At 45.8% G+C, this 27635-nt stretch overlaps 1 protein-coding gene and 3 non-coding genes across 5 annotated transcripts; all 4 read right to left on the bottom strand.

The window, feature by feature from the left end:
- Positions 1–611: 611 nt before the first annotated feature.
- Positions 612–27621, bottom strand: LOC109896968 (apoptotic chromatin condensation inducer in the nucleus). Of its 2 annotated transcripts, none has more exons than XM_020491447.2 (17): positions 27456–27621; positions 24698–24763; positions 24306–24417; positions 23407–23480; positions 20515–23238; positions 19944–20020; positions 15692–15815; positions 10736–10781; positions 8277–8428; positions 7978–8121; positions 4170–4344; positions 3884–4029; positions 3535–3642; positions 3229–3336; positions 2556–2907; positions 2333–2421; positions 612–2246 (listed from the first exon to the last, which is right to left on the bottom strand). In XM_020491447.2, the coding sequence occupies exons 1-17, from the start codon at positions 27588–27590 to the stop codon at positions 1926–1928; spliced, it is 4953 nt and encodes a 1650-aa protein (XP_020347036.2). In that variant the 5' UTR covers positions 27591–27621; the 3' UTR covers positions 612–1925. The 2 variants fall into 2 exon arrangements, with proteins under 2 accessions (XP_020347036.2, XP_020347037.2); XM_020491448.2 differs by having other exon boundaries at positions 19944–20017.
- Positions 20301–20402, bottom strand: LOC116375337 (small nucleolar RNA U6-53/MBII-28). Its single transcript, XR_004211089.1, has one exon. It is a non-coding gene; the product is annotated as a small nucleolar RNA U6-53/MBII-28 (small nucleolar RNA).
- Positions 23771–23889, bottom strand: LOC116375338 (small nucleolar RNA U6-53/MBII-28). The gene has a single exon (XR_004211090.1). It is a non-coding gene; the product is annotated as a small nucleolar RNA U6-53/MBII-28 (small nucleolar RNA).
- On the bottom strand, positions 24856–24974 carry LOC116375336 (small nucleolar RNA U6-53/MBII-28). Its single transcript, XR_004211088.1, has one exon. It is a non-coding gene; the product is annotated as a small nucleolar RNA U6-53/MBII-28 (small nucleolar RNA).
- Positions 27622–27635: the final 14 nt, after the last annotated feature.

Here is a 27635-nt window from a genome sequence, read left to right as displayed (position 1 = left end):
ATTCGGGATATCTGTGTGTGTGTGTATATATATATATATATATATATATATATATAAAATACAAACACATAAGTTAGATTCCAGGCTCGACCGTGACCGGGAGACCCATGAGGCAGTGCACAATTGGCCCAGCATCGTCCGGGTTTGGGGAGGGTTTGGCCGGCAGGGATGTCCTTGTCCCATCGCCCACTAGCGACTCCTGTGGTTGGGCCGGGTGCAGTGCACGCTGACACCGTCGCCAGGTGTATGGTGCTTCCTCCAACACATTGGTGCGGCTGGCTTCCGGGTTAAGCGAGCATTGTGTCAAGAAGCAATTCGGCTTGTGTCCCGACCTTGATCTCTCCCGAGTCCATAAAGGAGTTACAGCAGATGAGACAAGACTAACTACCAATTGGATACCATGAAATTAAGAAAAAAAACGTGAAATCCTGTTCTTGTGAAACTCCATATTAATGCCCATGATTTTGGAATGAGGTGGTCGATGAGCATGTGTCCACATACTTTTGGCCATGCAGTGTATTCATATAATCTCCCGAATAAGCAATTATTGAACATGAACAACATTACAAAATGTGACTTGAGATACTATATTAAAGAATGCGATGACAACATTTAAACTTTTACATTTATTTTGAATTCTTTGTACATTCAGCACTTACAGGAGAAAAAAAATGCCAAATAAGATTCAGTTTCAAACAAATGAAAAACAATATTAAAACAGTAATAATCTAAGTTAAACTCATCCGATGTCTGATTCATTTACAAAAAGAACTAGGAGGGTCGAGGGTACACTGAGTGAATAAGAAGGAAGAGAGCAAGAAAGGGATAGTTTCACATGTTGGGACAGTTTCACATCGTGCCACACGGATTCTCTCAGTGCGTTTGGACCCCCCCTACCCAAACAACCTAAAAAGAACCGTATACATGCCAAGTGGGCACAAATGAAATCAGTCCCCCACCCAACACAAAAATGTCCCTACCCCTCTGACAAGGCAAAAAGATAGTTTCCTAATTTTCTTAAACATATGCTGCTTTCAGTGTAATGACACATTAACCAACTTTAACCTTAGTGTGTGGAGAGAGGGAGAGCAGAGCACCACCACACACACACTAGAACACACAAAAACCATCCAAGGCTGAGATTTACATGATTCATCATAATAAAACGTCAAAGCAGAAAAAATAACCTTCACATGACCCTACAAAGGGCCTTGGTACCGGTCGTAGAAAAAATAACTTCACTGGATTTTGAAATACTAAAATTGATTCTAGAACACATTTGGGGGTTGGTAAACTGGGCTGCTATTTTTAAATGGATTATTACAGGGAAGAGTCTTATTACTGTGTGCCCGCAGAGATTGGTGGAACAAGACTCGGCCTCGAGGCAAACCTCCACCCTTTATTTCCATTTCTGGTTAAAATGCATGAGAATTTCCAGAGCTCAGAATAGGCCTCTGGACTGCTTCGTATGAGAAGCTTGAGACAGATGAGACAGCTATAGGAGGAAGAGGGAGAGCGAAAATGTCACCATATCTATTCCCTATATAGTACACTACTTTTGACGGGGGCCATCATATAGGAAATAGGGTGCCATTTTGGAGGCAGACATTTTTCGGTTCACTAAGCTATCAACATGTGACCAAAGTCCATACATGTAGATTTTTATGGTCATATGAGAGACAGACAGCATTACTGAGTGAGGATTTGGGGTTTTCTAAATAGGAGTCTCCCTGGCCCAAATGACAGGATAGCCAGAAGAGGAACAGCCTGTTAACCTGAAGACTATGGAAGTGGTTTGTAAAGGTAATGTAAAGGAGGGGGACTAGAAATCTCTTTCTGCTGTGTTCCAATTGTATGTTGAATGAGGGACTGCATCCATCCTTTTTTCCTCCTCCCCATCTCTCTCACTCCGTCAAACTGAACACTCAACGGCGTTTGTCTCGAGGGTTGCTACGGCTACGGGAGCGTCGGAACCCAGCAGAGGGTTTAGTATCAGGACCTCTGGGTCTGAATCCACCACTGTCCCTCCTCTTCTCCCCCTCTCTCTCCCTCCCACGCTCCCTCTCTCCCTCAGATCCCCGGACACTCACACTTCCAGTGCTTACCGCAGCTCCTCCCTCCTCTCTGCTTTTAATTCTCTCCTTTCTCTCCTCCTCTCGCTTCTTGTCCTCCTCCTCCTGCTGTTCTTTCCGCCTCCTCTCTCGTTCTTTCTGTCGCTCTTCCCGTTCTTTTCCCCTCTGGTTTGCCTAGGGATGCAAACAAAAGTCATTAATGACAATAAAACACTCCCATCAAGTTGTTGCATGATGATGTGTGTGTGTGTGTGTCTTACCTGTTCTTCAGTGAGAGGGAGCCAGTATATACAGGGAGCTGCTTTGGTCTTATTGAAGAGGTCGTCTAGTAATTTGGCAGGAGGCTCATCTGTTGGAATGGATGAAAATGGAGGAGAGGGAGAGAGAAAGATAGTGAGTTAACATCGTAATAGCTATAGGTTACAAACAGCTTAGATATTAAAACATGCATAAAGAGGACAAGAGACTCCCAACTCCTCTCACCCTTTTTGTCGGCCTTTTTCTCCCTGCCGTCCCTCTCCTTCCGCCTTCTCTCTCTATCCAGGGAGCGAGATCTCCTCCCCCTCTCCCTCTCCTCTCCTGGTTTGCCTCCGAAGTCTCGAACCTTGTCCCGGTCCCACTCACGTTCCGCCCTGGTCCTCTCCCGGCGTTCCATCTCCCTCTCTCTCTCCGCCCACTGGTCCCGCACCCCTCCGACCACGCCGCGGTCCCCGCGCCCGTCCATCAGAGGGGGCAGCACGCCCGGTCGGACTTTGGGACCTCCAGGACCCACACCAGGCTGGGGGCGGTGCTCCTCTCTGGGATCCACGGCCAGTAGGCCTCTGTGAAAGTCCAGCTAGAGAAGGGAGAGAACGAGGGGAATAAAGGATGAATGAGAGGAAAAGAAGGAGAATGATTTTTAGACAGGCAGTGTTTTATCACTTTAAAATGTAAAAACTTGTTCCTTGGATGGATAAGAGAGGAAGGGCTTTGTTAAATCATAATTTACACAATAGATTGAACATAGATCTACACACCAAGCGCAAGCTATTTTCCCCCAAGTTAGTTTATGTAGATACCCATTAGTCCATCAGAGCTAATATTCCTATGTTCCTAGTGTTTACTAGTACTAGTCCAGTTGTTCCCTGTTGGGTGTGAAAGGGTTGGACAGAATTACCTCGTTCTGCTCACAGAAGTCCACACTGAGGACCTTAGGGTTGCTTTGGGGCCACTTCACCCCGTGGAGCGCAGCTCGTGTGGCCACAGCCTCCTCTGTGCTGGAGTACTGGGAGGAAAGAGAGAGAGGTCAAAGAACAATGACCAGTTCTTTGAAAAACAACAGTGTGATGTGCGTGGACTTTCAAAGCCATCAGCTTCTCTAGTCCCAATTAAGTAATTTGGGAATTCATTATCTGACCGACTTGACAATGATAGTGAGAGACAAACTGGTATGAGAGAGAACGAGACAATAACAGTTACTCACAGTGACGTAGCAATGAGACTTGATCTTGTCGATCCAGAAGCCATCCTCTACCACTGAGCCTGTCCTGTTCAGCAGCTCCTTCAGCTGCCCCAGGGTGAAAGGTCGCACCTAATGGACAGGAGAGAGGTTATAGGTCAGTCAGGGCCACAGGTCACTCAGTTCATGATGTTGATTCAAGTTAGAAGTTGCCCTTTTGCACAGATCTAGGAACCATATATCCTAACCTTACCCATTAGGGAAGAAAATGTTAAACTGATCAGTGACTAGGAGCAACCTTATCCCAAGATCTACTTTTATATATGCTATACACTCAAATGAGTGTGTTATAAAGACAATGCTCGGAACTCACCAGGTTACAGACGTGGACGATGTTGGAGACTTTGCCTCTGGGCGGAGAGGGCTGTTTGGCGGTGCGAACCGGGTCGTCGATAGTGACAGACACACCTGACTTCTGCTGGCTGATGGAGCGACGCACCAGCGTATCACTGGGAGTGACTGAGGGAGAGAGATTGATTTGAAGAGAAAGGGACAAACAAGGGGAACAGGGCAGGAAGATAAAGTGGCTAGAAAGAAGTGTCATTTTAGCCGGAGAGACTTGGGAGACAGCGTTACACTTCAGAACTGTTGTGCGTTACCTTTCTTAGCATCGGTGTCGTGCGTAGCGGAGGACTGAGACTCCATGGTGTCTTCTGAGTAGCTGTCCTTCCTCTTCTCTTTCTGTGTCCTCTCTCTGTCATGCTCCGGTTTCTTCTCCTCCTCCTCTTCATCTTGTTCTCCCTGGCCATTCTCCTGGTTTTCACTTGGGACCACCTATGAATGGAGAAGTGACAACTTAATCACTATACAGCTCAAGTGTGTAAGAATAAATGTTGGCTTGTCGATAAAAAGAAAACGGTCTCCGTCCTCACACGATGCTCGTTCCGTGGGTAAGCGAATGCTCCTACCACTGTCTTTCCCAAGCATCTTCGACCAGTGTTTAGGCTTACTGCCCAGCATATACCTTGTATCAACAGCACTGGCTTATGCTAGACAGAAATAAACACCCCAAAGCTCAATGTGGAAGAGGAATATGTATCAAACGCTACACTCCATGACCTCGATCAACAAAAAGAGTTGTATAAAAAGAGTTGTATAAAGATCCCCCAAAAAAGTCTGGCCTGCAACTCTTTATGGATTCTACCAACAAAAGGGTTGATGATTTGTTTAAGGATGTCATGGGATTTAAACAGTTGAGTTTACGCAGTCAGAGGTGGAGGAGCTAAAGGGCGTGAATGTCACCATTTAGCAATTTTCCAAACACTTGACAAGCACTCTTCCAAAAGGAGACTACCTCGAAAACCGATAGAGGCGTAAAAACATAAAAAATTAATCCATTAAAAAAAAAGCTGGAATTGAGGTTAAGACTGAAACTTGGCATGACACCGAAGGGCAAGAAACCCCTGGCAGATCAACTCATACTGGACCCTAAACTCGTGGAGATGTAGAGGGCGATTAGGAATGGCACTTTTTTCCCTGATGGACGGCCCAGATCTATAGTGGCGAAAATGCTCAGGTTCAAAGACAAGGAGGAGATTCTCAGGAGAGCCAAGTGCCTGAAGGAAACCAACATCTTCATAAATGAAGACTTCTCTGAAACGGTACGCCTCAAAAGAAAGGAACTGCTGCCACGACTAATTGAAGAAAATAAAAAAAGGCCAAATTGGAAAACCACTGATGGAAATCCTGTGGATTGCATTAAGGAACATTTCCATTCTCTGCTTCAGTTTGATCCTCCTGATGTAATTGGTAACTTAAAGATATCAGCAGCAGCCTCTAATGTAGATCTTCACCAAATCTATGCAAACTGGTATTGTTCCTAAAGATAGACCATTTTCTAAAGTTATCCCCTTCTATATAATCTGGGGATCCAAGATCTTTTGAAAATTATCCCCCAATATCTGTACTACTATGTTTTTCTAAAATCCTCAGAATTGGTCTAAAAGAAAATGTTGAAACATTTAATTAACACTTCTGTTGACACGGTTGATCAGGAAATATTACTTTCTAAATTGCATTACTACAGTTTTCATGATAATACATATCATTGGTTATATAGTTATGTTTATGATAGAGACCAATTTGTTTACGCAAACAGCTGTGCATCTACCAGGGCCAAGATACGATAACTAGGCCTTTGTTGTTCCTAATGTATATCAATGACCTTGCTGCTTTCTACCATTCTCTTTGCTGATGATACCAATTAGATTTTATCACACAGTCATTTTGATTCCCTAATTAATGAAGCCAACTCAGATATGGCTAAATTTTCTGAATGTTTCAGATAGATTTTTTTTAAATGTAAAAAAACATTTAAACATCTAATTGAACTACTCTATTCTCCAGAATCTCAATTTGTGGGAATGAAATGGAACAAGTCACATCCACTAGATTCCTCGAAGTCTAATTGATGATAAGTTACCTTGAAAAGATCATATTCAATTTGTCTGCAGTAGAGGTCGACTGACTAATCGGAATGGCCGATTAATTAGGGCCGATTTAAATTTTTCATAGATTTGTTTTTACACCCTTATTTAACTAGGCAAGTCAGTTAAGAACACATTCTTATTTTCAATGACGACCTAGGAACCGGTGGGTTAACTGTTCAGGGGCAGAACGACAGATTTTTACCTTGTCAGCTCGGGGATTGCAACCTTACAGTTAAGTAGTCCAACGCTCTAACCACCTGCCTCTCATTGCACTCACGAGGAGCCTGCCTGTTATGCAAATGCAGTAAGAAGCCAAGGTAAGTTGCTAGCTAGCATTAAACTTATCTTATAAAAAACAATCAATCAATCATAATCACTAGTTAACTACACATGGTTGCTGATATTACTAGTTTATCTAGCGTGTCCTGCGTTGCATATAATCGATGCAGTGCGCATTCACGAAAAAGGACCGTCGTTGCTCCAATGTGTACCTAACCATAAACATCAATGCCTTTCTTAAAATCAATACACAAGTATATATTTTTAAACCTGCATATTTAGTTAATATTGCCTGCTAACATGGATTTCTTTTAATTAGGTAAATTGTGTCACTTCTCTTGCAACAGAGTCAGGGTATATGCAGCAGTTTGGGCCGCCTGACACTAATTAGCATAATGCAACGGACATAAATCTTCCTATTCATGAAAATCACAAGTGAAATATATTGGAACACAGCTTAGCCTTTTGTTAATCACCCTGTCATCTCAGATTTTCATAATATGCTTTACAGCCAACGCTAGACAAGCATTTGTGTAAGTTTATCATAGCCTAGCATAGCATTATGCCTTGCTAGCGGCAGGCAACCTTGTCACAGAAATCAGAAAAGCAATCAAATTAAATCGTTTACCTTTGATGAACTTCGGATGTTTTCACTCACGAGACTCCCAGGTAGACAGCCAAAGTTCACTTTTTCCAAAAATATTATTTTTGTAGGCGAAATAGCTCCATTTGTTCTTCACGTTTGGCTGAGAAATGGCCCGGAAATTGCGGTTTCCACTCATTTGGGAAAATATTCCAAATTAGCTCCATAATATCGACAGAAACATGGCAAACGTTGTTTAGAATCCATCCTCAAGGTGTTTTTCTAATATCTATTCGATAATATATCCGTCGGGACAATTCGTATTTTACGCGAGAATCTCTCTCGGAGCCACCATGTGACCATTTACGCATTGTGGCCGCCTACGGCTATTCTTCAACAGAAATGCGTAAAACTACGTCACAATGCTGTAGACACCTTGGGGAATACGTAGAAAGCGTAAGCTCGTTGATGGTACATTCACAGCCATATAGGGAGTCATTGGAACGCAGCGCTTTCAAAACCTGGGGCACTTCCGGATTGGATTTTTTAACTCAGGCTTTCGCCTGCAACATCAGTTCTGTTATACTCACAGACAATGTCTTTACAGTTTTGGAAACGTTAGAGTGTTTTCTATCCAAAGCTATTATATGCATATTCTAGTATCTTTTCCTGACAAAATATCCCGTTCAAAACGGGAACGTTTTTTTTTTTAAACCAAAAATGAAAATACTGCCCCCTAACACCAAGAGGTTATTAAGAAACTCAACATCTGGTCTATTTACGATATTAATGTACTCCAATTATGTACTTTAATCTACAAATGCTCATACCTCACAGTTTACCTAAACCCTTCAATGGAATCTTCCAGGTTCATTCTGAAATCCATCTACATAACTCAAGACACTGTGATAACCGTCACCCTCCCCACTGTTGTTGTTCTGTTGTTTTTCCCCTGAACAAGGCCGTTAACCAACTGTTCCCCGGTAGTCCGTCATTGTAAATGAGAATTTGTTCTTTATTAACGGACTTGCCCAGTTAAATAAAGGTTCAATATTTTGAATTATACAGTAGCCTATTAAAGTTGGTCTGATCCACTCCCCAGGCCTCTTTCCCCACCTGTGTGACAGTGCGTCTGATCTTGAGGCCCTTGTCCAGGCCCTGGTCCTCCCTGGTGGTGTCCTCGTCCCCAGACAACTGGATGTCATCAGGGTGGAGATCCACCACAGCATCCTGACTGGGCTTGATGTCTGGGATCAGAGACTGGTAGGAGAAGGGGAGAAAGGAGGACAATGAGTCTGAATATAACAACTTTGAACCCATGTTGTGTCTGAATTGAAACAGGGATTTTTAGGGTGTTCTTCTCTTCTTCAGATTGTGTGCCTGTCTGTATGTGTGTGTGCTGCCATGTACAGTACCTTGAGTGAGTCTGTGGTGATGCTGATGGATGGTTTCTTGGTGTTGACGGCCGTGCTGGATCCCCACCTCCTTTTCCTCCCAGCAGCGGTCCCGGACTCTGCCTCCCCCCCTGCTGCTGCTGCTGCTCCCTCTGGAGACGTCTTACTGCCTGCTGAGAGGATGAATAACATGGTAAGTATATATTTTTCACCTGCGTCGAATACAACAGGTGTAGAGTTTTACATTGAAATGCTTATTTACTACTACTACTTTGAAATAGTAACAATAAAAATACTAAAATACACACAAAAGGAGTACTGCTACCGTTGTGCTGTAATTTAGCATGTTCGTAAGGATATTGTCTGCACAACATGAGGGGGATAATAAGGAAGAATAAAACTAACAAAAAGGGAATACTAAATTACAGACATAAGAATTATGATAAGTCTGAGGTATATCCTAAAGATTGATTCTATACATCATTTGACATGTTTCTACAGACTGTAACGGAACTTTTTGAATTTTCGTCTGCTCCTAGTGATCGCGCGTCGTGAGTTTGGATTACTGGGCTAAACGCGCGAACAAAGGGGAGGTATTTGGACATAAATGATGGACATTATCGAACAAAACAAACATTAATTGTGGAACTGGGATTCCTGGGAGTGCATTCTGATGAAGATCAAAGGTAAGTGAATATTTATAATGCTATTTCTGACTTCTGTTGACTACACAACATGGCAGATATCTGTTTGGGTTGTTTTGGTCTCTGAGCGCTGTACTCAGATTGTAGCACGGTGTGCTTTTTCAGTAAAGCGTTTATGAAATCTGACACAGCGGTTGCATTAACTGTGCATGCTCCTCAAACAATAGCATGGTATTATTTCATTGTAATAGCTACTGTAATTTGGACAGTGCAGTTAGATTAGCAAGAATTTAAGCTTTCTGACAATATCTGATGTGTCTATGTCCTGGGAAATGTTCTTGTTACTTACTACCTCATTCTAAGGACCCTGGTATTAAACATCTCCCTCTGCAACTGGATCCTGGACTTCCTGACGGGCCGCCACCAGATGGTAAGGGTAGGTAACAACACATTCGCTACACTGATCCTCAACATGGGGACCTCTCTGGGGTGCGTGCTCAGTCCCCTCCTGTACTTCCTGTTCACTCATGACTGCATGGCCAGGCACGACTCCAACACCATCAAGTTTGCCGACAACACAACAGTTGTAGGCCAGATCACTGACAACGATGAGACAGCCTATAGGGACGAGCGCAGGGACCTGGCCATGTGGTGCCAGGACAACAACCTCTCCCTCAACGTGATCAAGACAAAGGATATGATTGGGGACTACAGGAAAAGGAGGACCGAGCACACCCCCATTCTCATCAACAGGCTGTAGTGGAGCAGGTTGAGTGCTTCAAGTTCCTTGGTGTCCACATCAACAAACTATCATGGTCCAAACACACCAAGACAGTCGTGAAGAGGGCACAACAAAGGCTATTCCCCCTCAGGAGACTGAAAAGATTTGGCATGGGTCCTCAGATCCTCAAAAAGTTCTACAGATGCACCATCGAGAGCATTCCGACTGGTTGCATCACTTCCTGGTATGGTAACTGCTCAGCCTCCGACCACAAGGCTCTAGAGGGTAGGGCGTACCGCCTAGTGCAACATTGGGGCCAAGCTTCCTGCCATCCATGACCTCTATAACAGGCAGTGTCAGAGGAAGGCCTTAAAAATGGTCAAAGACTCCAGCCACCCTAGTCATACACTGTTCTCTCTGCTACCACACGACAAATGGTACCGGAGTGCCAAGTCTAGGTCCAAAAGGCTTCTTAACAGCTTCTACCCCTAAGCCATAAGTCTCCTGAACAGCTATTCAAATGGCTACCCAGACTCTTTGTATTTTTCTTTTTCTTATATCTGCACTGTTGGTTAAGGGCTTGTAAGTAAGCATTTCACTAAGGTCTACTACACCTGTTGTATCCGGCGCATGTGACAAATCCAATTTGATTTGCAATATTTATTTACAGACACTGTAGTAAACTAGTCTAATCATATTGAAGTTAATTTCCTTGGAACGATAACTGCCACGTGATTCTCCACCCATGCATAGTCACTAGGCAGCTTACTCTATTTCAATGAGGCGCACAAGATCCCGCACGCCCAACTAGAAGGAGCGGTAGGCTACTGAATGTGTGTGTGTGTGTGTGTGTGTGAATAATGCAACAAATATGTGCTTTTAGGTCGATCTAGTTTAAACGCACACGAAGCAGAAAGACGTCCGTTTCCAAGAAATGTTTGTCCAAAAGTAGTCTTATGACTGCCCATAGCATGAAAAATGCTGACGCGTCGCAATGATCTGTCGGGACCCGCGGCCTGGAATGTATCTAGACTGATGTGATTATTTTCTACGGTCTAGATTAGAGGGGATCCAGTACAGGACAGGCAACAGTAAGCCAAACTGGTAATACTCACTGGTCAAGGAGATCTTGCGTGCAGCGAACGCTTTAGGAGTGGTGCTCTGGAAAGAGAGAGAGGATGTAACAGATACCCCAGGGGCGTGGGGTGAGATGAGACCCAGACACTGTGACAACATACTAAACACAGAGAGAGAGAGAGAGAGAGGTGGGGGATAGAGGGAGAGAACTGTCTGACAGGCTCCTATTAAACCACATAAGGAGAAGATGGGGGGGGGGGGGGGGGGGGGGCTTGGTCGATACAGAGGGAAACTCCAGGCACGTTCGCCTCCACCTTTGTTCAAAGACACTGGAAGATTAAGACAAATTATTATGTTCCTACCGTGTGTAAGTGTAGCACTGCAACTTAATCACTAGACATCTAAAGTATACTCCTACTGGTGTGTGTTGGTGAAGGCACAGTGGTAATTCACAGAAAATCCTCCTACTGCGGTGTTGCTGTGGTGTGGGTGTAGTACCAACTGAGGACAAACCAAGTGCATAGAATATGCTATATAAAAGGGTCTAATTTAAGGCATCGGCAAGCTTTCCTCTGCTAGACTGTAGAGACCTGGTTGAGTATAAGACAGACTGACATTAACTGTATTAATGCATCTTCATGGAATCTGGGTCGGGGATGATAATGTTCAGACCAGGAGGATACCCTTGTTAATGATGTCTGGCTCTTCTTGTGTGTGGTAAGCAGAAAGACTGACTATACTGTAACTCTATCTTTAATAAATCATATACTGAAAAAAAATAAAACGCAACCTTATCTAAGATTTTTGATTATTTACAGTTCATATAAGGAAAGAGGCGCAGTCATGGGTGGGTCTGGGAAGGCATAGGCCCTCCCACTTGGGAGCCAGGTCCACCCACTGGGTATCCATGCCCGGCCAATAAGAATGAGTTTTTTCTCACAAAAGGGCTTTACTACAGACAGAAATACTCCTCAACACACCCCAAGCGTGGTTACATGTGGTCTACGGTTGTGAGGCCAGTTGGACATACTTGAGACATCTGTGGCATCGGGTTGTGACAAAACTGCACCTTTTAGAGCGGCCTTTAATTGTCCCCAGCAAAATGTGCATCTGTGTAATGATCATGAAGATTAAGTCTGCTTCTTGATATACCACACGTGTCAGGTGGGTGGACGATATTGACAAATTATTAACATCCCTGTTAGTCAGCATTTTACAAATTTGTGCACAACATAGAAAGTTTTTGTGCGTATGGAATATTTCTGGAATCTTTTATTTCAGCTCATGAAACATGGGACGAACACTTCATATTTTGCGTTTATATTTTTGGTTCAGTATATATAGTCTCTGATTCAGAGGGGTTGGGTTAAATGCGGAAGACATTTCAGTTGTACAACTGTCGAGATGTCCCCCTTTCCCTTTCATTATGTACCTTACATTTTAAGGGCAACAAAATGTACAAGAGCCTGTGTTGGTGCCTAAACATCTACATACAATGTTGTGAGTCAGTGTTTGGGTTGTGACGGAGTGTTCAATGTCACAGAGGTGGAGGGGTGGGCGCTGGAGACCTCGTCTGTCAGACCAGAGACCCCTGAGCAGGTCTAGGCTGATACTGCAGATCCAATTCAGTGGATGATTCAAACAAAGAATGGTGTTCTGCCAGGAAATGCATGCAGACACTTAGGATAGCCTACATATCAAATTAGGATATTTTATCAATTTGAAACTGCAATAATCATGACAGTTTAAAAAAAGGTTTATATTGAGTTACACATAGCAAAATGAAGTCAATCCTCCTGTCTTGAAATGAGCAAACAGATCTGAGAAGAAACTATCTGACATTACTTAAGTTATTTAAAAAAGTAAAATACATCTCAAATAGAGAGAAAAATGACAAGTCATTTCCTGGTACCATCGACACCTGATTCCTCACTGGCTTGGCTATGGCCCAACCGCACGGCAGTGTGTACTGTATCTAGGCAACAAGGGTCCAATCAGAGAAGGCAGAGGAGTGAGGGCGGGACTCGATTTGAGTGTGCTGAATGGTGATTAGCCGGCAGGCAGGAAGTGATCTTAGCTTTGGACTTGTTTTTTTTTTCTCGAACGAGAGGGGGAAGAAGGCTTTTCTCAACTGACTGGTGCTTTGCTTGATAAAGAGTCATTTTGCCTTTAGCTTGTGAGGCAAGGGATTCCTGAATGGTTGGTTTAGCGAACAAATATGGTTAGAAGGGGTCAAAACTTTTGAGGTCCCAATATAAACAAATTGGATCCCCTGATGTCATGACAGAATGTGTGTGACGTATAGACTTGCAAAGTTGCAGCTGAAAAGTCTGATGGTGTAATAACCAATAGTCCAATGAGACCACGGATTGAAGTTCACGTCCATAATGCCTCGAGTAGTTTTATAAAAAGGTTCAGTGAGGGGAGATGTTCTATAAATAGCTTTGAAAGTCTCTTACAGATGTCTGGACAAACACCCAGTTGTCAATTCAGAATGTAGGCTATAAGCACTGATGACGTATTCTTCGTGTGCACTGTAACCAGATTTGCCCCAAAAATGTGCCCCAATCTTTGATGCAGGTGAAAAGTTCAAATCAGATCCAGCAGTCTGATAAAGGCTGACCAGCCAATCAAGGCCCAGGTTGGCTGCTGGCCTGGCAGGTCAAGCCAATAGGAGCATTCAGAACAGGGGAAAGAGCCAACAAAAGGGCCCGCAGTAACAAAACAGTTCCATAAGTTCTTGCACTCAGAGGTTAATGTCTTTATGAGAAAATATGTAGTCCAAAAACATGTTAAGTCCATTTCAATAATCCACTTGAGTGTCTACATTGAAGACACATAGCTAGGAGAGGTGTCAGAAAAAGTCCACTTGGTGTCATTTCCGATTATCGGTTTGGTCCTTATAAGTGTGTAGGTGGTCCCAGTTCATTCAAGTCAATGAGGCAGAAATCATCTGCCTATTTACAGTCCTCTCAACCAGTAGGGGGCAGACTGGAAGGAAGACATGGGGATAAACAGCAGGAAGTAGCAGGACCTCTGGACTCATCTTGTCTGCAACGAGTCCGTAGTCCACTTTCTTTCTCTCAGTACGTGTGTGGAGAGTAGCTGTAGCTCCTCCACAAAATGGCGGAAGAAAGGGAAGGTGACAACAGGAAACAACGTCCCCCTCCCCCTCTCTCCACCAGGCAGTCCAGTGAGTAGGCTTCCCTCCCCAGGGTTCTTGTGCCGGTTGTGGTTTTCGTAGTTTGTTGTGTTTCTGCCGGTTTTGGCTGGCTCAGCTCGGGACATTGGTGGGTCCGGCTCAGGTCGTGGTTGGCCTAGGGTTGGGCTGGAGTTGAGGCTTTGGTCCCGGGGAGGACTTGCAGGCTCAGCCTCTGGTTCCGTGGTTGGCTCAGCACTGACCTGAAGGTTAGGCAAGGCCTTGGTGGTTCAGCTTGTCTGTATGGCTCAGCGCTGGTCTTGGCTGGAGGCCTAGAGGGGAGGCCTTGCAGGCTCTGGCTCTCTGGTTCTCTCTCTGAGGCTAACTCAGTGCGGTCAGATGTGGTGTAGTAGTAGCTGTCACTCTGGGGCCTAGATCAGGTACAGCCGAGGCGCTTGGGCATAGCGGGGCAGAAGTTGGAGTAGTAGTAGCAGTAGTACGCAGGTACCATTAGGGACAATGGAAGAGGCATGGGCACCTTCGTAACAAAGCAATCAATGGGGTTTTAAAACAGCAGTCACACCAAGAGAGATAAAGAGATCATGGGAATGACAGAGATAAAGATGGACAGAGTCAGGCCAGAGAGAGCGCGAGGGGGAAAGAGAGCGAGAGATCATCAGTAGAGTGAGAAACAGAGGGAGAAAGAGTGAGAGCAAGAGTCAGTTGGGGAGAGAAAGAAAGCAGAGTCAGAGAAGGAAAGAGAAGGGGGAGAGTGAGAGACAAAAAGGAGGTAAAGAGAGAGGAGGGAGAGCCTTGATGCTCTGTCAGGGGCTATTACTCATGCAAACCCTGAGGTCATGGTCCCAAACACACACACGCACACGGTGAGGGTGAGCCATTTCAAAAGGGTTTATTTAGCTGAATACCAAATCACATTAGCTTATAATCTGGTAATATGTAAAAGAGCAGAAAATTCTCTGAAGTTATCTCATGGTAGATCAATCAAAATTAGGGTCCTATTAGCCAAGGTGCATTGCTGGTTTACAGCAATGCACTCAAGTAGTCAAGGTTTTTGCTAATTCCAAAATGGAAAACCAAATACATTTAACTCTGCTTCCCTTTGATGGCTCTAATTATTATTACAAAACTGTGTATGGCCATTATAGGATTAGTGAAAATGTATGAATATTTATCTGAAAGTGAGTCCTAAGTGTGATAAGGAGGAATGTGACTGTAGATTAACTTAACTCACCCTCTCACAACCCCACACTGACAGACACCCACACTGACCAAACAACATCGTGATGTGGAGCATGCATGCAGTCTGTGTGGAGTTAACATCTAATTTCACACCCCATTAGGGATGAACCGCCTGCAGTCCAGTCGCTTAGGCAACTGCTCTATGAACATAATGAGTACAGAATAATGTGTGTGTGTATGGCACCTCTGTGTGGGAGTGTATGTTGCAAAGAATGGCTGTATCGAACTCCGTCAAAGGACGAGGAGAGGGGAGATCATTCAGTCCCAAACCTGAGTGTTTTAACTCTAAGCCATAGTTACAAGGGCGTTAGTATGGTCGTTCACTGTTAACCTTACACATACGGAAGTATCTCTCTATAACTGTGTCTGGGTCCCAAATGGCACCCTATTACCTCGAATGCACTACCTTTGACCAGAGCCCTATGGGCCCTGGTCAAAATTAGTACACTATATAGGGAATAGGGTGCCATTTGGGACTCGCGCGGTACCAGACTTAAGCCATAGGATGAGGGTGGTTAGTTCCAGAAACATCCACTGACGGACCCCCCCTCCCCCCTGCTCCTAGTTCCCAACCCCTCCCTCTCAGCGGCCTTACCTCCTCCATGCAGCCCTCACTGTTCTGTGGGTCCCCGACAGGGGTGGGCTGGGTCTGGCCTGGGTCTGGCCTCTCCACCTCCATAGGGCCAGATGGCTCTGACAGGGAAGACTGCTTTACCTCCCTGGGGGAGAAAGAGGGAGGGAGAGGGTGTGGGGCAGAGAGAGAAGATTATCATACAAAGATCTGAATGAAAATGTCATAAATTCTAAACATAGATTACATCTGTGGTCTCTTGTCCTACCAACTCTCATTAGCCATGAAAATTGAAGAGACAATCAGGTACGAAGTAACTCAAATGTGTCCCTCGTTAAAAAGCAGAGAAGAGAAGATGGATGAGAGGCTACCTCTACATCGGAGAAGAGAGCCGGAGACACACAGAGGACAGATGGAGGACGAGAGAGAGAAGGGAAAGGTTGGTTAAGGCCAGTGATCTGGGACAGTGTACTATAAATAACTTACTCACACCATCAAGCAGCCAACTGACACCCAGTGCCGGGGTCACAAATACACCTCAAAACACACTTTGAGGTGATTATTTACAGGGTCATAACAACGCTGAGTGCCAACTGTTTGGAAATCTTCAATATTGCATCCTCAAGCCTTCCACCTCCTCCACACCAAAACAAAGTCATTGTTACGCATGTGTCTCCTACCCCCTCAAAAAACATACACCTGCAATCTGAGACCTGTAAGGGGCTAGGGGCCAGATGTCTACTAGAACTCGACCCCAGTGGGGCAGCAGTGCAGGAGCAGCTGGTCCCTTAAGTGATCATTAAGAGTGTGTGTGTGTTGGGGTAAGGAACTGCCCCTGTGTTTCACGAAGAGAGGCCCCTATTTTTTCAATTTCCTTTTTTATCATTAATCCTTGCTCTACACATTCAGCGTTGATTGTACATGTGGTACCCGCATGAGACAGTCTCATCAACAGTAAGCCTTGCCAGTTGGGAAAAGGAAAAGTATGTCACACCATAAGGGTACACGAAAACGACTTGATGGCCAACAGATGTCTTGTGTATTAATGATCTCCCATGGTGACACTTGCTCATTTAACATCACCACAACTCATCTCGCTTAACAAATCTGACACCAGAGCCATATATTTATACATAGATGGTATCAGACAAAGCTATCTCAAGACAAAGGAGCATAAAAAACGACATGTGAAGTGGACAATTAAATCAGGAATACCCCCTGGACTCATGCATTATATTATCTATAGATTCATACCAGTGATACGTGTGATTTGAGATACACACACTGATTCATAAGGTGAGACAGGCAGCTTCTCTATCATTGGGATATATAAAATGGTCTCTAAACATCCAATGGATTCACAGTGAGTGTAGGTGAGTTTTAGTACACACAAGAAAAACATGTTATGACAGTCAAGAGTAACGAGGAAGTCATTCGATGTTTAATAAAATGAAACGCTGCTACTGCATGATTCTCACCATTACGCCTTTAATCAAACCACTACCAGCTATACTACTTATTTATCCGTGTAATAGATTTGGTAATCAAGATTTAAAACATGAGTTATCACGGAGTTACCCCGGAATCTCCCATCCCCTCCCCCCCAACACGAGGCCATCCGATCCACACCCCCCGTGGACGTGGAGAGCGAGACTCACGTGCACGTCGCATGTAACACACTTCGTATGTAATAATGAAACGACCACGTCAATAGCTGACCATGACAACGCATGATACGACAGTTTAGCCATAATCCGAATATAAAAGGCACCAGACGGGCAGGTTGAACGAGGATTTGAGACATGACACAAGTGACAAGCTATCAGCGCGTTAGCGACTAGCGATGAAACCAAGGGTAACGTTAGCAGCTAGCAACGTAATGCCTAACCCCTCTCTATCTTACCCGTTTTTGTTGCCTTCTGACAGCATATTGCCGGGCTGGAACTCCCGACAGCCAACGCTCTATCGTAATTGATTACTCCGGTAAAGCGTGGATTAAAATCGAGGAGAAATCCTTATGCGGCTGCGGGGTTTGTGCACTGCGACGGTATCAGAGTAGCAATACACTCACGACGGCCATATTGGATAGCGAGCCGGGAGGGGAAATTGGTGTGAGGAGTGAGAGAGCGAGGACCCGTCTCTCTTCTCAGCCAAGGCAAAGAGGAAGAAGCGAGAGGGTTTACTCCACCCAAAATCAGACCACGAAATTGGAAATGTGTGTATACAGGTCAATGAGTGTAGTGTTTGACATCAAAAAACGACTATCAGAGTTGTGCCTCTTGTTCACACGCGTATCTGCCCTTATTGGCCAATATGATCCCACCTGATCTCGCCTGCCATCCATCTTTGAGGACAAGCACTTCCATTGTTAGAGTGGTCACTCGACCATCTTGCCAATAATAGATAATGTCCAAAGCCACACCGGCTGTGGGACTGCCGCATTGGGCGCCTGACAATAAATACGACTACGGCTACAATCTTTGCCGCTGCCTTGGATGTCCCAACTCTGACTTTACCAATGATGTAAATAAACCCTGTATTGCGAATGCTATGCATTGGTCAATTAGAGGCTTTGAAGACTCCGGTCGGCCATAATGGCGCAGTCCTCCATAGGAATTGTACAGTGTTTTAAGGGCAAAATTACATGTATGTTGTTGTAGTGGGGACAGTAAACAGGCCCAAAAAAATATGTATGAAGGTGTCTTAAGAGATTTAGTGGCAAAAACAAATGTAGGAAATTTCAAAAATATTTTTACAACGGTGGGGGAGTGGCAAGATGGAGCGGTGGCTTCAAAACAGCGCCCCCTGTCAGCCATCTATTGTATATAAATAATTGGACATTAACCAATTGGAAGTTGAAATGTAAAATGGTAGGAGTTAAGTGAAGAGTTGGGACGTCCCAAGGATATCGCTAAGCACTGACCGTTGCCCTTTTCTATAATATCTAGTCGTGTGAGTAAGCGATTTGACTATTTACAACGCTGCTGGAGAAGTTAACGCTATATTGTAACAACTTTACAGTTGGGAGTAGAATTGCATCGAATTCTACATTGGTCAGAAATTATCGCTTGAATCAGTTAAGTTTCCTTTCACGACCTCAAGCCAGAACGTTGAATAAAATGATATTTTAACGTGCTTTACCGGTTGTCCATGTAGTCGTTGGTCCTTTTGGCAGTAGGAATGTGAGACTATATCCACAGGAAAGTATAACTACACAAATGTGTTAAAGCGCTGGTAGTGCGTTCAGATTTCACCTGATTTCTATCACGAAACGTATGTATACTTGCCGTGGACGTGTTAACATGGTTCTGCACATGCTACAGGTGATAGAAATCTGAACGCAATTTGAAAAATATGTAATTATTCTATCCTGTGCATATATTCTCACATTCCCACCGCCAAAAGGACCAACTAGTAAAGTACAATCAAATATAATTGTATTCAACTTTCTGGCACGTAGAAGTCTTGCGAGGAAACTTTCCTGATTCAAACATTCATTTCTGTCAGACATAGAATTCAATGCAATTCAACGTCGGGTTTCCAGGCAAGGAGTGGTAGAAAACACATTAAAACCCATGAAACATATACTTCACTCATGGTCATTAATAGACATTCAAACGTCATGATGATGAGACAAGACACATACAGTATACATCTGCGCACACACACATCCACACATGTTTTCTGATGGTGCTTCCTGCTTTTATTATAAATCATTAAACTCTCAATTGCTACCTTGCGACGTCCATCCACTCCTGGAGTCCAATCCTCCACGGCTCAATGACCAGAATGAAGTGTTCAGCATGTGTTCAAGTCATCCAAAGACACATTCACATTGCAGACGAAAAAAATAATGGCGGCAGAGACGAGACATTGGGGGGAATAGATGATAGGATATGGACTGTTGCAGGTGGTAATAGTGTGTGTGCACCTCAATCATGTTTCTTGTGCATGTAAACCCACAAACTGGCATTCAGGATTGTATTCAGTTGGAAAAAATGAATTAAGTGACAGACAGGTGTGAGAGAGTATTATTTTGTGAATCTGTGTAGGCCTATATCAGCAACACCGTGAGCACAATGTCACTTGGTTTTGAAAGGTTTGCAGAAGCTTCCCCTTACCAGAGTGCATATGCAGAAATATCTACAATTGAAAGTGCAGGTGGGAAAATGTGAGCACCTCACCAAGGATTGTTTATGTGAAGTGTGTGTTAGCGCGTGCAAAGAATAGCAGGAGTGTGTGTGTGAGAGCAACTCAAAATGGTACTATGGCTGACCTGACAGATTGTTTCTTCTCTCCTCCTTTGTACAGTCTTCTCTTTTCATCCCCTCTTCCTTTTCCTGTGCCAGTCTTCTGATAAACAAACAAAAGAGTGAGAAAATCACAGACAATTGGCAATATATAGCAAAATATCAGTGTTATGTTAGGGGAAAAAATAAGCCACTTTTAGATCAAGTCAATGTGATTCAATAAAGAAAAGTTAGACAAGATGGGAATTTGTTAAGGAGCAAGGCATACGATTGTATGAGGAATGAGAGGTTATGTTAATTGTTAGTGGAAAATAAAATTAAGAAATAAGCATGGCATATGCAGGTCATGAAGCATCTTTCACTAGTTCTCCTCAGCCCACACTGAACCAGTCAGTATGAGAAGGTGAGTTTAACTCACTTGCACCCACACTGACACACTGTCAGTCTGGCACATCAGTATTAGCATGGCGGGATCATCATCGGACAGAAGCATAAGCAAGAACTAATGTGTACACTGCTCGAGCACTGTATTGTGATGGTAGCTTGTCATTGCAGAGAGAAAGATTCGATTGACATCCAGATTAGCCAATCACTAACCTTTTTTTTGTCCTGGGAGGAGGTGGAGCCAGAGGAACGTGACGAAGAGGATCCAGAGTCCGAGGATGAAGAGTCGCCACCACTAGAGGGAGATGACCTCCTGCGCCTCGCCCTCTCCCCACGCCTGCCTCGCTCTGCTTCCTTCTTCCTTTCATCTTCCTTCCTCCTCATCCTCTCATCTTCCTTCCCCTTCCTCTCATCTTCTCCCATACCTGGGTAAGAAGGGGGTAGAACAGGTCCCATGGGCTCAACCTCAACAGTCTCTTCAGGTCCCCTTCTCCTGGTCTCCCCGGGTTTAGAAGTCCCCTTCTCCTGGCTGGCACGTTCCTTCTCCGCCTGGCTGGCACGCTCCTTCTCCGCCTGGCTGGCACGCTCCTTCTCCGCCAGGCTGGCACGCTCCTTCTCCGCCAGGCTGGCACGCTCCTTCTCCGCCAGGCTGGCACGCTCCTTCTCCGCCAGGCTGGCACGCTCCTTCTCCGCCAGGCTGGCACGCTCCTTCTCCGCCAGGCTGGCACGCTCCTTCTCCGCCAGGCTGGCACGCTCCTTCTCCGCCAGGCTGGCACGCTCCTTCTCCGCCAGGCAGGCACGCTCCTTCTCCGCCTGGCTGGCACGCTCCTTCTCCGCCTGGCTGGCACGCTCCTTCTCCGCCTGGCTGGCACGCTCCTTCTCCGCCTGGCTGGCACGCTCCTTCTCCGCCTGGCTGGCACGCTCCTTCTCCGCCTGGCTGGCACGCTCCTTCTCCGCCTGGCTGGCACGCTCCTTCTCCGCCTGGCTGGCACGCTCCTTCTCCGCCTGGCTGGCACGCTCCTTCTCCGCCTGGCTGGCACGCTCCTTCTCCGCCTGGCTGGCACGCTCCTTCTCCACCTGGCTGGCACGCTCCTTCTCCACCTGGCTGACTCGCTCCTTCTCCGCCAGGCTGGCACGCTCCTTCTGCGCCAGGCTGTCACGCTCCTTCTCCATCTTCTCATCGTCTCCTCCAGCTTTCCATCCAGGCTTCTCCACAGATGCCTTGTTCAGTGCGGTGACCTCCATGGTGTCGTCTGTGTGCTGCTGTGCCCCTGAGACAAGGACTACCTGGGGTCTCACAGATATGCAATGGGGTTCAGGGAGTTCCCCTGGGGTGGTCACCACCACTGACCCCTGCTGCACAGGTTTGGGAGGGGAGGTCATGGAGCCGGAGGAGGTGTCGGAGAACATGCGGGGCTTCTTGGGGGCGATGGCAGGTGGGGAGGTGGTGGTCGTCATGGCTGAGCCGGAAGCGGAGGAGAGGGGTTTGTCCCTGCCGAAGGGTGACTTTTTCTGGGTGTCTCCCTGGTCCATCACAGGCTCCTCTGACCCCCCAGACCCAAACTGTGACGGCGCAGATGGAAGCGTCAAGTCACGTCCACGCTGCCATGGCGGCAGGTGACTCTCCTCCTCCTTCACCACCTGCTTCATCTTCCTCTCCTTTTCCTCCGCCTGCTTTGTTTCTTTCTCTGTCTTCTTCTGTGCCGTCTCTCCAGATGGATCCTGGGGCTCGGTTGTGAGGGTTATGCTGGGGACAGCTGTCACAGACAGCAGAGGGAGAGGATGGGACTGGGCTCCTGATCCAAATATAACCACTGGTGCAGGGACCTCAGGTACAGTGACGAATCCCGTGTGCCCTGTGCTGCTGCTGCCTCCTGTGTGGGTGATAGCAGCCCCAGGGAACATGACCACCTCAACCCCCGGTCCTGCTCCAGCTCCTGGGCTGGTGCCAACTCCATCTCCTGGTCTGGAAGCCTCCCCTCGAGGACCTGTCTGGCTGTCCGCCGGCGCACCCTCGCCTCTCTTCCCGTAAGCTCCCTCGGACGCCATCTTGCGGGCCAGCAAGGAGAGGGGTCCGGGTCGGCGCTTGGCTCGGGGCTCTGGGCTGCTGGATCGGGAGCTGGAGTCAGAGTCCTGCCTCTGGAGACCACCTGGAGGGGGGCGGACGGACACCCCAGCCCCTTCTGGATCCTCATCCATGTCGGGCGGGCTCTGTTTGGGGGTGTCGGGAAGGGGGAAGGAGAGCTCTGGGGGTGGAGAGGGGGGCGGGGTGGGCTGGCGGAGCTGCATGGGGGGCTGGTGTACTACCTGCTGAGGGGGGATGTGTTGCGGAGGCTGGAGCTTGCGTCTGGATCTCTCTCGGGCCGCTGGCACGCTGGGGGAAGGCTGCTGGAGATGGGGGGGAGGGGCTAACCCTCTTCCGCCACCTCTCCTCGCCGCAGGTCCCCACTCATCTTCATCCTCCTCACTGCTGTCATCATCATCGTCACAGTCTTCCTGGACACGGTTACTGCCAGCTGCTGCTCGGGCGGAGCGGCTGAGGTGGAGCACAGAGTGGGCGGGCCGGTCGTCATCCGCTGGGGCGGTGCCTTCCTTCTCCTGGGTCTGGGCGCGGGGGGGCATGGATGGGGGCAGGCCCTGGCGCTCAGGGTCTCCTAGGACGCGCACCGAGAGGGAGGCCACAGCTCGGGGCGGGGAGGGGGTGGTGGGCTCCTCGTGGTGGAGGCCATGTTGGAGGGAGGGACGCTGCTGCATCCAGGATCCAGGACCTCCGGGGGCGTCAGGAGACTCCTGAGGCACAGAGCCTGGGCCAAAGTCTGGTCTGCGAGACATCATCCCTTGGCCCATCATCCCCTGGCCTTTCCCCATCATCATTGGCCCTCCTCCACCCTCTTCCTCAGCCCGGGTCAGTGGGGGCTGGGAGGGCATGGGGCGATGCTGGGGTGGGAGAAGACAGGTTGGGGGAAGGAGAGAGAAACATTTTGATTGTTAGCTAGGCTGATATGAACAATATAACTTATAGGAGAATACATATATCTGGAGGACCGTTCAAATGTGGTTGGCTTTTTAGCGTCTTCTGCTACTGTCTGTGTGTAGGCTACTGACCTTGTCAGGGTTATAGGAATCGCTGTCGTTGCCCTCCTCTGTGTGCTCCTCCTCCTCGGGGCCCGCTGGGCTTTCTGTTTCACAGAGAGGTTAGAGGTCAGGGGTCAGAGTTTACCCAAAAAAGGCCATGCAGCACACCATTTGTTTGACAACAAAATAAGCTTTTTGGCTATTTAGAAAGGATGAAACTGGGACGTCTCCAGACTCTGCACAACAACTCAATTGGGAATGGAGTAAACAAAGACTGCTCACTCACTTACCAAAATAAACGGTATACAATAATAAATTAAACTGACAGAAGTTATTTGTAGCCTTTTGAGAAAAATATATTAGAGTAGGTTAATCGTGGTTAATTCCTAGTAGTTCTCCTCAGCCCACACTGACCCAGTCAGTATGAGAAGGTGAGTTTAACTCACTTGTACCCAGATAGACACACTGTCAGTCTGATACATCAGTATTAGCATGGCGGGATCATCATCGGAGACAATAAGGACTTGGGTGACATAACATGGTGAAATGGGCCCACTATCCATATATGCTGATGAGAAATTCACTCAGGTACACCCATATGCAGATGTATTGGGCACTAATCTAACTGCCCTGCATTCAGGTATATACCATTGTTAACAAACACTATTGTGCCACTATCTATCCAGACATACATGTGCCAACTGCACAAAGCATTGGGTCCATCATCCAGTGTTCAGGTAGAGAGGAGATGTCCACACTAGCATACCACTTAGAATGTATTCTCAAAACATTGCTTCACACTAAGTAGTATGCTAGTGTGGATATTGGAATAGACTGGGATTATGTTCCAATGCCCACTCCACACTAGCATTACATGCTAAGTAGTGTATGCTAGTGTGGATATTAGAGCCTTGTTGTGGATGTCTTACCGTCGGCCTCGGCTGCCTCCCTGGCCTCTCTCTCCAGCCTCTGGCGGAGGAGCTCCTGCTGCTGAGCCAGGTACTGCTTTATAAAGCTGTTTTGGCTCATCTCCTCCCCAATCTAAACACACATGGGATATAGGCAAAACATTAGAAAACAGGAAGGGAAAGGCTATCTGTGTAATTTAATATATACAGGACTCACCCCAATCTAAAAATATATAAGACAGACACAACCTTAAATGTAACGATACAGGTAGAAATACTGTATGTTCTAATCAATTTGAGGGTAAAAAAAAAATAAAGCTCTGGTCAAACACACAGATGACTGAAAATGAAAATCAGGTAACTTCCACCTAGTGTTGACTCTCCAATCGGTAGTGTTTGGCTTGGGCTCTTACCTGGGAGTTCGGCTGGAGCCCAATATGGGGAGTGGAGGTCCTCTGAAGATTCTCCAACATTAGAGCCTAAAACAGAGAGCAAAATACTGGTTGAAACACACATCACAATGTTGTTGTATTTTCACAAAAATGCAGGTGAGTAAGAGCTATTTTTTCATTCTCCTCAGCACACACTGATCCAGTCAGTATGAGAAGGTGAGGCTAACTCACTTGCACCCAGAGAGACACACCGTCAGTCTGGTGCATCAGTATTAGCATGGCGGGATCATCATTGGAGAGTAGCAATACAGTAATAAACATTTACATTGTCAGCAAAACTAACCAAATTATTCCAAGCACATACATGAAATCAGTCAACAAATAAGGGAGATAAATGTAGCACCATAGATAGGCTGTTGTCCTGTTGTTCCTATTTGAGGTTGGCCGATTAATTAGGGCCGATTTCAAGTTTTCATAACAATCGGAAATCGGTCATTTTGGATGCCGATTTTTTAAGAATCTTTATTTAACTAGGCAAGTTCAGAACACATCCTTATTTTCAATGACGGCCTCGGAACGGTTGGTTAACTGCCTTGTTCAGGGGCAGAACGACTGATTTTTACCTTGTCAGCTCGGGGGTTTGAACTCACAACCTTCCGGTTACTAGTCCAACGCTCTAACCACTAGGCTACCCTGCCGCCCCATGACATAACATTGAAGGTTGTGCAATGTAACAGGAATATTTAGACCGATGGATGCCACCCGTTAGATAAAATACAGAACGGTTCTGTATTTCACTGAAAGAATAAACGTCTTGTTTTCGAGATGATAGTTTCCGGATTCGACCACATTAATGACCTAAGGCTCGCATTTCTGTGTGTTATTATGTTATAATTAAGTCTATGATTTGATAGAGCAGTCTGAGCGATGGTAGGCACCAGCAGACTCATAAGCATTCATTCAAACAGCACTTTCGTGCGTTTTGCCAGCAGCTCTGCTGTTTATGACTTCAAGCCTATCCACTCCCGAGATTAGGCTGGTGTAACGATGTGATGTGAAATGGCTAGCTAGTTAGCGGGGTGCGCGCTAATAGCGTTTCAAACGTCACTCGCTCTGAGACTTGGAGTAGTTGTTCCCCTTGCTCTGCATGGGTAACGCTGCTTCGAGGATGGCTGTTGTAGTTGTGTTCCTGGTTCGAGCCCAGGTAGGAGCGAGGAGAGGGACAGAAGCTATACTGTTACACTGGCAATACTAAAGTGCCTATAAGAACATCCAATAGTCAAAGGTATATGAAATACAAATGGTATAGAGAGAAATAGTCCTATAATTCCTATAATAACTACAACCTAAAACTTCTTACCTGGGAATATTGAAGACTCATGTTAAAAGGAACCACCAGCTTTCATATGTTCTCATGTTCTGAGCAAGGAACTTAAACGTTAGCTTTCTTACATGGCACATATTGCACTTTTAATTTCTTCTCCAACACTTTGTTTTTGCAATATTTCTACAAAATTGAACATGTTTCATTATTTATTTGAGGCTAAATTGATTTTATTGATGTATTATATTAAGTTAAAATAAGTGTTCATTCAGTATTGTTGTAATTGTCATGATCACAAATACATTTCAAAAATCGGCCCTTTTTTTGTCCTCCAATAATCGGTATCGGTGTTGAAAAATCAGAATCGGTCGACCTCTAGTTCCTATGAACCAACTCTAGCTGGAGTTGTTTCTGTGCTGCTGCAAATCATGCCCAACACGTCATCATCGTGGTCAGAAGCAGGGTCTCAAAACACTCATTCTCTCTGTCCTCTGCATGGATATGATATTCTAATGAACAAAGCCGTTTTTATTCCATATAAATAGGGAACGTAGAAGCGAAAGGGATCGGTCGATGTCAGTTACATAGGAAGGGCAAAGCTGCACGGCGATGCGTAAATCCAATTCCACTCGGGTCATTGAATTTATAGAGTGCCAGCAAACCTTTAGTTTGCATTCAATTTGAAATTCGGGAGAAGAATAGCCCATTTTCACACACAGGACATTGTAATAACACAAGCAAATGAAACTGCATGGCAGATTAAAAAACTTGTCGTTATATCTGTGTGGTTGCTGAGCATTGTGTGCAATTAAGTTATTACGCCACTTATGTGGTAATTATAATGCAATTGGGGATTTGCTCATTCTGATGGTGGGCACATTCATATGCAGCACTAGTGTTTAGGAAAGCGATTTATTTTTCAGCTGTGGTAGTGTTTAGGAAAATTAAATTTAGGCAAATAGTAAATTGAAGAGGAAAAGAAAAGCAATTTCACGTTAATTATCTCCTAAACATGCTTGTCTTGCTAAGCGAACTATGTAACTAGTGAGCTACTATAAACCGTGCATATGGGCAGGCGCGTACCCAATCCCCCTGCCCCCTCCTCCCAGAGCGCGGGCCCGAGGACAGCAGCTCAAAAATACAGTAGAGGGACTAGTACCGCTAGTTAGCTCGCTAGCATAAACACACACTCCAGTTGGGCCTTCAGTTCGGGCCGTGCAACACATCAACTTTGAAGAATGTTGTACCACACTAGACATAGTTTTAAATTTGCTTCGACATCTTTAAACACACGGATGCATAATTCGCTAGACTTGAAATCTTCCGCACGGGTATGAGTGCCAAATATTATGCATTCCCCCGAACTACCGACACACGGCCTATAACCCCACTCTATAGCCTCCTGCTGAACTTGACCAGCTTGTTGATAGAAGCAAAAACCTGAGCCAAGCTTACCCCTTTCAGTCGCTTAATGAGTGTATTTTTCGCCCCGCTTTTAGGGAGGCATCGTTGCTCCAAAGCGGCTTTCAAGTCTGCCACACGGAGCGATTGTAGAGGTTTACCATTCAGCGTAACATCTTCATCCGCCATTTTGCTTTCCTGTCACTCGCTCTGTCGACTCGCTCGAGCTCCAAC

Source organism: Oncorhynchus kisutch, linkage group LG9 (genome assembly GCF_002021735.2).
Source record: "Oncorhynchus kisutch isolate 150728-3 linkage group LG9, Okis_V2, whole genome shotgun sequence".
In the NCBI taxonomy this organism is placed as follows: domain Eukaryota; kingdom Metazoa; phylum Chordata; class Actinopteri; order Salmoniformes; family Salmonidae; genus Oncorhynchus; species Oncorhynchus kisutch.
The sequence above is the reverse complement of the archived record's forward strand: the minus strand, read 5'-3'. Positions and strand labels throughout refer to the sequence as shown.